Genomic DNA, 12,870 nt, shown 5'->3' on the forward strand with positions numbered 1-12,870 from the left:
CACTAAACTGGTACATGTCAATACACTAGGATACAAACGGGAGTAACAAGTAACCATGGGGGCCATGCTATACCATGTCTACCTTAAGCAGCAAGTTTAGAACTTGAACAGTGTGCAATTTTTGCCTCCTTCTCACACAGGGGTAGCTTAGTGATGTCACAGAGCAGGGATAATGCACAGAGTGATGTCACAGTGCAGGGATAATGTACAGACAAAATGATCACTGTGTACGCTGTGACATCACAGTATGGCAGACCTCAAGATACCCTAGAAAAGTAATGGAGGCAAATTCAGTTTTCTATATTCCATTCCATCTTACACAGTTCTGATTAGTTGCACTCTACATCTCAGTGGAAATTGCCCCCTTAGTTGTTAAAGGGGCTCTATCAGCAAAATCATGCTAATAGAGCCCCACATATGCGTGCATAGCCTTTAAAAAGGCTATTCAGGCACTGTAAAAGTTAAATTAAACTACCCCCCCCCCGTTTTAAATTAATAACTTAAAAAAGAATGTTCTCTACTTACGGAACGTGCACCCTGGGCGGGCATTAAGGGTGCGCCGTCTTCTTCCCCGCCTCTTCTTCCTCTGACGTCTTCGGGTCCCATCCTCCTCCGGCGCTTGCTCGCGGACACTGATAAAAAAAAATAGCCCGGGCGCATGCGCAGTAGCACGCGGCCTCTACTACTACTGCGCATGCGCCCGGGCTATTTTTTTTTTATCAGTGTCCGCGAGCAAGCGCCGGAGGAGGGCGGGACCGGAAGACGTCAGATGAAGAAGAGGCGGGGAAGAAGATGAAGACACACCCTGAATGCCCGCCCAGGGTGCACGTTCCGTAAGTAGAGAACTTTCTTTTTTAAGTTATTATTTTAAAACGGGGGGGTAGTTTAATTTAACATTTACGGTGCCTGAATAGCCTTTTTAAAGGCTATGCACGCATATGTGGGGCTCTATTTGCAGGATTTTGCTGATAGAGCCCCTTTAAAACCCAAAGCGGTTACTGTGTCTACTTAATGTCTCATATAGATATATGCCATTTTTTTTCTTTTTCGATGGATGGATGGATAGATAGATAGATAGCGATATCTCTATATCTCACACACGATGTAACAAATAACAACCTTACATTTTAATAAAGTGTCATGATAAATAGGGACCTTCAACATCTGGCTACTAGAGATGAGCGAGTAGTATTCGATCGAGTAGGTATTCGATCGAATACTACGAAATTCGAAATACTCGTACTCGATCGAGTACCCCTCGCTATTTGAATGTAAAAGTTTGATGCAGAACCAGCATTGATTGGCCGAATGCTATACAGTCGGCCAATCAATGCTGGTTCTTCTCCTACTTTTAGAAGTCTTCTCCGTGCAGCTTCCCCGCGGCGTCTTCCGGCTCTGAATTCACTCTGCCAGGCATCGGGCCTGGGCAGAGCCGACTTCACATGCCTGCTTGTAGTGTGGGCATGCGCAGTCAGCTCTGCCCAGGCCCGATGCCTGGCAGAGTGAATGAAGAGCCGGAAGACACTGCACGGAGGATCCAGCCCAACCCTCACTCGTGGACTTGGTAAGTATAATTTGATCGAATGTTGCCTACCCCTGAAACGAGCATTTTCCCCCCATAGACTATAATAGGGTTCGATATTCGATTCGAGTAGTGGAATATTGAGGGGCTACTCGAAACGAATATCGAACCTCGAACATTTTACTGTTCGCTCATCTCTACTGGCTACTACTTAAAAGAAAACTTGCAGTTGGTTCTACCACTGTGCATGACTGGTGATTCCTGTGTACTCATGGAAGGATATTGGTGCTCATGCACACCAAGCTAATTGATTCATTTGACTATGTGAACCAGATTGTGCAATAGTCATAACTGAAAATGTCAGCAGCAAATATTATCACTATTCCAGTTATGCAGAAGTAATGTCATGGTGATATGATACAGTAGACCTTATGGAATGTTTCATAGCAACTAGTTCAATACCTGTAGCAGGAAGATATATGAGGGGTTTGTAAAGAGTGAGAAAGCCATAAAGGATTTATGTCAGACCGGTCAGCTTTCACACAGATCTGTTAGCATTTTGTCATGGTTCCTATTCTCGCCTTGTCAGTGGGCTTACACTGGATGGAGCAGTCTGATAATACAGTGCAGTATAAGAAAATATGTGAAATGAGGTTATATAGACCAAACAGAATAGTTGACAGTATTAGAGAACACCGGTTTACATTACCTAGTGTGTCTGTGTGCTCTTTTTTTTTTTTTTTTTCTGAAATATTTTTGGTTTCCAGATTCCCCAAAAAGTCATGTAGCAAGAATGAATATCTACTACTGGAAAATTTCAAAAATTAAAATGGTTGGAGATTTTGGGTGCAGTAGATGCTGGGTGCTGGGAAAGGGGAGGGGGTGTTTTGGTTGTCTGTCTGCCCCTTCCCTGAGCTTGAGGACTGGGTTTTTTCTTCCCCCACTTGGAATTCAGCCTGGCTGAATATAGGGTATCTGCAGTGCTCCTATTAACCCTTTCCCAACGGAACAGGAGTACTGCAGATACCCTATATTCAGTAGACCGGGCACTTTCAGACACAGGGATACCTAATGTGTATGTGTTTCACAGTCATTTTCTAGCTTTGTATGTATTCTAGGGAAAGGAGTTGTTTTTAGAACTTTTTGTTTTATTTATTTTTTTAAATCTTTTTTTTTTTTTTTTTTTTTTTTTTATTTCTATTTGCACTATTTTATGAGAGATTCTGTACATTGATATTGTGGCTAGTCATAGAGCCCCCCCCCCCAAAAAAATAAAATAAAATAAATTTTTTTTATATATATATATATATATATATATATATATATATATATATATATATATATATATATATATATATATTTGCTGACTTGAGTATAAGCACAAAAACTGGGCTGAAAAATTCGGCTTATACTAAAAAGACTTACATGAAACAAGGTGAAAGAATTGATATAGACTGCTTACTAAAGAACTAGATATTTCCTGCAACACAGAAGTGGGTCGTATAGAGAATGGCACCACATCCCTAGGCATTGTGTACAAACAGTAGAAAAGTGCATTGTGGATATGTTTAGAATATTTAAAGGGATATTCTGGGGTTATGATATTTTATTTTCCAGATAGCACTCTGATCTCATTTCTATGAGCCCTTACACATGACTGTGAATGACATGGTCATGTGTGCTGGCCAACAGTTCGGGCCGCAAAATATGGAACAGGTCCTATTCTTGTCCGAATTTGCAGCACTGCTTCTGTGGCTGCTATTAATGAAAGGGGCTATGGAAGCACGGCCAGTGCATCTACCTGTCCTGTGTGCCACCCATGCCGTTCATTCATGGCAGGCGGATAGCACACAGACATGTGCAACCAGCTTTATTCTAACAATTGCCCTGAGAAGAGCTTCAATATGTTAGTCCTGCAGTAAACTATGGAGGACCCCTATATCACATCTAAACTTTCTCATTATACCAAAACACGACATGAAAACTTGTGTACCCAAGGGGAAGAACATACAAACTCCATGCAGACATCATGTGACTGGTGACTCTACTTGTTACATATCCCATACATGAAGATTGAGCTTAAAAGGCTGAGAATCTGGAGCAGCATCTTCATATTGTCAGCTCTTTGCTAAAAACAAATCTTCACTTTGTTAATACCATTTAGTGTTGCTTGTGAACGCATTATTTTGGGGATTGGCGACAGTTTTGATATGCATTCCATCACTGAGCTTTCTGTATTCCAATCACTCCTCAGCACAAAGAGCTGCAATAAGAATGAGCTTGTTTCCCCGACTTGACAATTGCAATTCTTCATGAAGATTTATTATACAAATTACATCCGCTAGAAAATATAAAGAAAAAAATATACATTTACATGTTAGACTATACAATAAAACTGATGTTTCCAATTAGTTGCCTCTACGTGTCGAGTAATTATATAGATTGATTTATTATGTCTTTGCCAAAAACTTTCTCCCATGGGACAAATTCTTTAATGGCTAAATTTTTTTTTAAAAAGCTACCTTATTGATTTCCTGCCAAAGTATACAGGCTCCCTGCTGGTCTAAACTTCCAGGACCAGTCCACTTTGTCCTGCTTAGCCAAAAAGTGGATGTAATGGGTCACTACTACTTCCATAGGTTGGGGGAGCGGGCTTTTCCGGTTTGTCAAATCAAGACAAGTGGGGACCCAGTTAGTGTCAGAACCGAAGTGGGGGATTGGTGAGCTGAGTATTACTATATACATTTATTTACATTATTTATTTTTGAGCCACTCTGACAAAAAAATGTCTGTCGCCAGCATATTCCACAATGGCATACTGAATGTTTTCATCTGGTTACCAGGAATTGTGTTATAAGAAACCAGTCAGCATGACCATAGGAGGTAACTGGAGAACATAGGTGAAGTTCGCACAAGTACATACATGCTCAGTGTTCTCTTTTCATCAATTTATGTCTCTTAATAAATTGAATATCCTATGTTTTTTGCAGGTTAACAAAGCCGCTGTCCTTTGCAGACTGTGTTGGTAATGAGCTGCCATGGGGATGGGAATCTTGCTATGATCCACAAATTGGAGTTTACTATATTAATCATATTAATAGTAAGTGTCTCCTCTTTTTCAATTATTGTTATTGATTTAAAGGAAGTCTCACAAACTTAAAAACATTTAAAGGGGTTGTCCAGGAATTGGACAACCATCTGGTGGCCGAAAAGGTGTTCAAACTGACTAAATAAAGCATACTTGACTGTCCCAGGCTGTCTCCCACAGGTGTCTGTTCAGTCTTGCGGATTTCGCTTCTTTACAATGGTGGTCTATGCAGACCGCTGGGCTTCTTTTTTCCACTAGCGGAGGGCTGCTGCTAGCGGAGAAAAGAAGCGACATGTCCTATCTTCAGGCGGAAACCGCGGTGCGCTGGACCGTGGCTTCCGCCTAGCGGCAGCACCCTGCTATGTCGGCTCATTCATTTGAGCCAACATAGGAGGGGAAAACCGCGACCGTGATGGTCGCGGCAGGCGGGTTTTGACCAGAGAGACGCTTTTCGCGTCTCTCTCTCTCTCTGTGTCAAAACCCGCGCGGACGGCCAAAGTGTGAACTAACCCTAAAACTTGTAGACCATTAAACTCCAAACATTTTTGCACTGGTGACAGTCTGTTGTATTGATCAGTTGCCATTGGATATGACCATCAGTGCAGTAACTTTCCAAGGTCCTGTACTTGTCAGAAACCCAGCTCTGATTTCTTTATTGTGAACACTATGTACACTATTTTGCACTCTGTGTATGAGAAGATAATCTGGCAACAATAAGGAAATCATGGCTGGGTTTCTTACAAATGCCATACATTGAGAACGTTCCCGAATTCATGTTTCTATTTATTGGCATCTGATCAAGACAAGTAAGAGAGTATTTAAGAGACTGCACGTTTTTTAAACTACCGTATATACTCGAGTATAAGCCGACCCGAATATAAGCCGAGGCCCCTAATTTTACCACAAAAAAAACTGGGAAAACTTATTGACTCGAGTATAAGCCGAGGGAGGGAAATACAGCAGCTACTGGAAAATTTCAAAAATTAAAATGGTCGGAGTTTTTGGGTGCAGTAGTTGCTGGGGAAGGAGAGGGGGTGTTTTGGTTGTCTGTCTGCCCCTTGCCTGAGCTTGAGGACTGGGTCCCCCCCCACACACACACTTGGATTTCAGCCTTGCTGAATATAGGGTATCTGCAGTGCTCCTATTAACCCCTTTCCGATGGAATAGGAGCACTGCAGGTACCCTATATTCAGTAGACTGGGCACTTTCAGACACAGGGATACCTAATGTGTTTGTGTTTCACAGTCATTTTCAACTTTTATATGTATTCTAGGGAAAGGAGGGATCTAGAACTTTTATTTACTTTATTTTTTATTATATTTTTTGAAGCTTTTTTTTTTTCTTCTCTATTTTATGGGAGATTCTATACATTATTATTGCGGCTGGTCATAGACACCCCCCCCCCCCAAAAAAAAAAAAAACAAACAAACCCTAACCTAGAGCATTATGGTGATCTAAGTCCAGTTCGGTAAAACTACTGGAGAACCAGATATGGCAGCGATAATATAGACACTAAAATGGGGCTAAAGCGTGCAGTGGAGGCTTTCCCAAAGCATCGATGTGTAACCAGTGTAATAGTATAATGCTTGTAGTTGCATGAATAGCTCATTATGGATACATTTTGCACTTGCATATTTTAGAAACGTTCTCTTGTATTAAGGGCTCTTTCAGAAACGTGGGTTGATGAATGCATGAAACTGATGTAGAGGAGTACACCTCTCAAAAAGGGATAAAATACAGATTATAGGGAATTTTAATGTTTGACCACAGAGAAATCTGGACTCGATCTCCAAAAAGTTAAGTCTTGTCCCATTTGTTTTTATAGTCCCCCTAAAATAACTTCCAAAGAGCAACATTAGACTATTAAAGATTTTTATGCTTTTTTGGAACCATGTCGCCAGCTATTTTACTTAATTTTGGCATCCAAATTTGCAGCTATTATAGATGAGCGAGTAGTATTCGATCTAATACTACGGTATTCGAAATACTCGTACTCTATCGAATACTACTAGCTATTCACAGTAAATATTCAATTCAGAACCAGCGTTGATTGGCCGAATGTTATATGTTGTATATCATTCGGCAAATCAACGCTGGTTCTGCAGCAGGCTCGTGCTTGCTAGTCAGGAGAGCTGGCAACTTGCTGTTACGAGGGAGCTGACTTTTTCTCATAGGAATGAATTGACCAACGTTGATTGGCCAGTGTACAGCATTCGGCCAATGAACACTGGTTCTGCCGGAGGCTCGTCTATGAAGAGGCGGAGTCTAAGATCGGGCCACAGCAGTCTCCATTGTGGTCCCATCTAAGACTCCACCTCAAAGACGAGCCTCCGGCAGAACCAGTGTTGATTGGCAGAATGCTGTACACTGGCCAATCAACGCTGGTCAATGCATTCCTATGACAAAAAAGTCAGCTCCCTCTTAACAGCAAGCTGCCAGCTCTCCTGACTAGCAAGGACGAGCCTGCAGCAGAACCAGTGTTGATTTGCCGCAGGCTCATCTTTGCTAGTTGGGAGAGCTGGCAGCTTGCGGTTACGAGGGAGCTTACTTTTTATCAGCGCAACTGCAAGCGCTGTGCAGTTAAAGTGCATGGATCTCATAGACTATAAAGGGGTCCATGCGCTTTAACTGCACAGCGCTCCTCCTAAACACACTCCTCCTGCTACTCGTGGACTTGGTGACTCTCCTTTAGTTGAATAGTGGTTTCCCCTGAAACGAGCATTTTTTTCCCATATACTATAATGGGATTCGATATTCGATCGAGTAGTCGAATATTGAGGCTCTACTCGAAATGAATATCGAATCTCGAATATTTCACTGTTCGCTCATCTCTAGCAGCTGTTAGATTAGTAATGGCTCTTTTATATTGTAGGTGATCTATTCATAGCTACAGGAACAGTTTCAAATACATTCCTTCATATTTAACAGCAAAAATAGTGATGCATCCAATGGTTCCCTTGCCAAAATCTGACAGACTGCTTTGTAAGTTATTAGGGGACATCAGGCACTAGTGGTATCTGTTAATATGGGTATATATTGCACATGTGAATAGAACCTTAATGTGTATGGAGAAAGATTCCTATGAATGACAATTCAAACTGCACTAAGAATTAGCATAAAATATCTACAAGGTCACGCTGTATAGAACATAGCATGGGTATAGTGAAGTTTACATGATCATTATCATGTCTGTAGATATGCATTCCTTGCAGGCCAACCCCTCATTTGTCACTTCTTCACAGAACAAAGAAAAAAAATGTAACCAGAATGTAATTTACAGTTAGGCTTATATTTATAAAATGAGATGGAATTCATTAAAAATAGGTTAATGGGGTTTAACTGGTGTTTTATTTACTGTCCCCTGCAGTTAATCATGTTTTATGTAATGAGAGAGGCTAAAATCGTTGTAAATATGGGTTATTTCATTTAGAAATGGTGACACAACCATCTTGCATAACATGAATCCCATTACTAGCTGCTGTTGGCAGGGGCTGTAAATACACAGCAAAGTTGTAAAGGGTGTAATTGATTTTTTTTTTTTTTGTATTGTGCAGGCATTTATTAGTGTTTCAAGAGCGAGCACTTGACACGAACAAGTTGGCATTGTTGTGTGCCAGAGAGAGCCCTGGCTTTATAATTTGGCTAAATAAACTCATTGTGATATTGATTTGAACTATGTAGCCCTATAAAGACCCTTCTGATAGCATGCTTTCTTTTAGTGTGGCATTCTACTGTTCACTTTTTAGACTTCATGTGATGAAAGTCTCCCTGTCTCTGAATTAAAGCGAAGATTCGCTTTTTAAGATTCTTTAAAGTAAAGGTTCACCTTTGATCATCTTCTGACATGTCATTAACACATGTCAGAAGATGTACAGGGCGTGGGTCTGTACACTTGGACTGCTTAAAATCTTGACTTCAATCAGAAAGCCGATGACAGACTTAAGGATCCAAAGATCTTTGAGCCCAAAGTTATGGGGCATGAGGATTGGAGGAGCAGCCATCCGGTCCTCTTTGTACTAATTACATGGAGGTCCAAGTTCACCGATCAATGATATATTCTGATTATTTTTAATGAACCGCTAAGCATAAAAGAAACGAAAAAAATAGAAAAGAAATTTATGGCAGATTTTCTTTTGCTCTTTTTCAAATTTCTTCTTATCTTAAATAATATTCAGTTTCATATTGCAATTAAAACAACAACAAAAAAATCTATAAAGAATTTTTCTTTATATGTTCAAATAGATCAGCCATGTTCCCTCATCCTTTGTCTGTTGGACAACTGGCTGCAGCAAGGGCCTCACCGCCATCCTGTCTGCAGTCGGACACAAGGATCGCTAAACTTTTTTTTTTTTCTTAATGTAGATTGTGAGCCTCATATAGAGATCACAATGTACATATTTCCCTATCAGTATGTCTTTGGAGTATGGCAGGAAATCCACGGAAACACAGGGAGAAAGTACAAACTCCTTGCACATGTTGTTCCTGGCAGGATTTGAACCCAGGTCTCCAGCGCTGTAAGGCTGCAGTGCTAACTACTGAGCCACCGTGTTGCCACAAGGATTGTTAAACTTTGCCCTTCTAGCCTTCTACCAGCTAAAATGGTAGAGATGTAGGGTAGGATATGAAACCTTGTGTTCTCTCCAGGAATTCTACAGCACTTTTTGTTGCTGAATCATTCAGAGTTTTCCTTTAATACCACCCCACAAAAAGACATGATAGTTTTTGCTTTTGGGCTTGGTTTGGGTTACAGAGACGATTAGAAATGAGGGATTGATATTTTGCCCATTGAGCATGATCAGCAGGATAAAATGTATTTTTTTCTGAACACCATATTTTCCTCTGTGTTTGTAGGAATTTTCTCCAGGTACTTTGGTTTCTTCTCACACTCCATAAATATGCTAATAGGTTAATGGGCTTTTTGGGTAATTGGACTATGTTTATATGTCTGACTTAGGGAATTTATACTGTGAGAGCCATTGTGTACAGGAATTGATGTGATGATCTCAGTACAGCACTGAGGAATAGGTTCATGTTCTATTCATAACAGAAAATAAAACTGAAATTAATATTTTGCTGCTGGAACCAAGAATGTTTGAAGTGTCAGGCCTGCGCTTCATAGGGTTACAAATGATGTGGTGCTACTATAACACCAGAACAAACAAGCTGGCTTCTCTTCTCATGTGCTAACTTATTTAGTGATCAAAAGATCCCTGCCATCCAGCCTAGAGCCGTGATGGCGAACCTATGGCATGCGTGCAAGAGGTGGCACTCAGAGCTGTCTCTGTGGGCACCCATCTGTGGGACAGACTATACTGTGGTGGCCACTGTGGAGCAGATTGTACTGTGTGGGGAGCAACGTAGAGAAGATTGTACTGTGTGTGGGTTACTTTAGAGCAGATTGGACTGAGTGGGGACCCTTTACTATTTATATCACACACTATCTTTTTTATAGCAGACGTGATATTAAGGATCATAATAACATTGCACGGTCCTATAAAACAGATCTGTACAATGTAAATGGTGAACATTAATTGTTCAAAATTATACCAAATGCAGTATAAAGATGTTTGAAATCTCTGTGAAGCTCCATTCACATGGCCGTATTTTGCTGGTCTGTAATTGTCTACAATTGTTGATCCACACAGTATTAAGGTTAAATTGGTGTGTTGGCACTTTGTGATAAATTAGTGGGTTTTGAGTTGCAGATTGGGAACTTGGTCTCTAAAAGGTTCGCCATCACTGGCCTAGAGTAACCTGATTTTAAGGACCGTCTTTTGTATTCGAAGATATATATGTAAGCCATAACAGTATTGTATTCAGAAGTTAACATCCATTGTAAAGTTTCAGAACTTTAGCATTTTTATTGAAAGTTGCTGTCTGTTTTCATGATTCTGTTCATATTCCTGTGTACAGTTTTATTCTAGCCAGTATTGACCTTACTCACTATAGGGGTATGTTCACATTAGCATATTTATTTTTCACTAGCAGAGGACCCGGCTTCGCACGGGTATATTTCATATTTTGTTTGTGTAGTGGCCCCATAACAATTGGCCAGTTTGTGAATTGGTGTATTTTGTATATTGTATGCGTGTGTGTCCATAAGTATCATGTGATCATATGTATTTGATTTCAGATATTAGTGACAAACCAGGGTTTGGTTGTTTTGGAGAACTGGAGTGAAGCTATATGGCACGTATGTAATTGTTGGGCATGTGGAACTGTGTGCAGACGCACATATATGTAATCCTGCAGCGTGTGGAACTGTGTGCAGACGTGCGTTTCTAATTCTCTGGCGTGTGGTATTGTGTTAGACATGTGTATGTAATCCTCGGTATTGTGGTACTGTGTGCAGACGTTTGTATCTAATTCTACGGCGTGTGGTACTGTGTGATGACGTGCATATCTAATTCTCTAGCTGGTGATACTAAGTGCTGGCCTGTGTATCTAATCCTCTTGCGTGTGGTAATTGGGCAGATGCGCGTATGTAATCCTCTGGCATGTGGAACGGTGTGCAGATGCGCATATGTAATCCTTTGTCATGTGGAACTGTGTGTAGATGCATGTATATAATCCTCTGTGGTGTGATACTGTGTGCTGACCTGTGTATGTAATCCTCTGCCGTGTGTTAGTTTGTGCAGATGCACGTATCTAATCCTTTGCCATTTGAAACTGTGTGCAGACGTGCGTATGTAATCTTTTGGCATGTGGAATTTTGTGTAGATGCGCATATCTAATCCTGCAGTGTGTGTAACTGGGTAGATTGGCGCGTATCGAATTCTACAGTATCTAATCCTCTGGCGTGTTGAACTGTGTGCAGACACACGTATGTAATCCTACCGCATGTGGTACTGTGTGCAGACTTGTGTAGCTTAATCCTATGGTGTGTGGAACTGTGTGCATATGCGCATATCCAATCCCGCGGCATGTGGTACTGTGTGTATTGGTGCGTATTCAATGTTCCGCGTATGGTATTGTGTGCAGTGGTGCGCATGTAATCCTCCGGCATGTGAAACTGTGTGCAGTGGCGCGTATCTAATCCTCTGCCGTGTGGTATTGTGTGCTGTTCTGTGTATCTAATCCTCTGACATGTGGAACTGTGTGCAGATGCGCGTATCTAATCCTTTGGCATGTGGAAGTTTGTGCAGACGCATGCATCTAATCCTCTGGCGTGTGATACTGTGTGCTAACCTGGGTATGTAATCCTCTGGCGTGTGGTAGTTTATGCAGACACGCGTATGTAATCCTCTGGCATGTGGAAGTGTGTGTAGATACACATATGTAATCTTTCTGGCATGTGTAACTGTGTGCAGTGGGGTGTATGTAATCCTGCTGCATGTGGAACTGTGTGCAGACGTACGTATCTAATCCTCTGGCGTCTGGTATTGTGTTAAGACGTGTCTATGTAATCCCCCGGCTTGTGGTACTGTGTGCAGATGTGCGTATGTAATCTTCTGGTGTGTGGTACTTTGTGCAACCGCGTGTATGTAATCCTCTGGCATGTGGAACTGTGTGCAGACGCGCGTATCTAATCCTTTTCCAATCCTACAGCGTGTGGTACTGTGTCCATTGGTGTGTATGCAATCCCTCCGGCGTGTGGTACTGTGTGCAGACGTGCGTTTCTAATTCTCTGGCGTGTGGTATTGTGTTAGACATGTGTATGTAATCCTCGGTATTGTGGTACTGTGTGCAGACGTTTGTATCTAATTCTACGGCGTGTGGTACTGTGTGATGACGTGCATATCTAATTCTCTAGCTGGTGATACTAAGTGCTGGCCTGTGTATCTAATCCTCTTGCGTGTGGTAATTGGGCAGATGCGCGTATGTAATCCTCTGGCATGTGGAACGGTGTGCAGATGCGCATATGTAATCCTTTGTCATGTGGAACTGTGTGTAGATGCATGTATATAATCCTCTGTGGTGTGATACTGTGTGCTGACCTGTGTATGTAATCCTCTGCCGTGTGTTAGTTTGTGCAGATGCACGTATCTAATCCTTTGCCATTTGAAACTGTGTGCAGACGTGCGTATGTAATCTTTTGGCATGTGGAATTTTGTGTAGATGCGCATATCTAATCCTGCAGTGTGTGTAACTGGGTAGATTGGCGCGTATCGAATTCTACAGTATCTAATCCTCTGGCGTGTTGAACTGTGTGCAGACACACGTATGTAATCCTACCGCATGTGGTACTGTGTGCAGACTTGTGTAGCTTAATCCTATGGTGTGTGGAACTGTGTGCATATGCGCATATCCAATCCCGCGG

The 12,870-nt window shown here is 41.5% G+C and overlaps 1 protein-coding gene across 1 annotated transcript in view; it reads left to right on the forward strand.

Moving 5' to 3' along the window:
* The window catches only part of WWC2 (WW and C2 domain containing 2), a 127,526-nt gene that overhangs the window by 48,580 nt on the left and 66,076 nt on the right, over positions 1–12,870 (forward strand). Inside the window, exon 2 of the mRNA XM_075258659.1 lies at positions 4,513–4,622. Within this exon, the coding sequence (XP_075114760.1) occupies positions 4,513–4,622 (110 nt within the window). The remainder of the gene's footprint in view (positions 1–4,512; positions 4,623–12,870) is intronic.

Source organism: Leptodactylus fuscus, chromosome 1 (assembly GCF_031893055.1).
Source record: "Leptodactylus fuscus isolate aLepFus1 chromosome 1, aLepFus1.hap2, whole genome shotgun sequence".
Lineage (NCBI taxonomy): Eukaryota > Metazoa > Chordata > Amphibia > Anura > Leptodactylidae > Leptodactylus > Leptodactylus fuscus.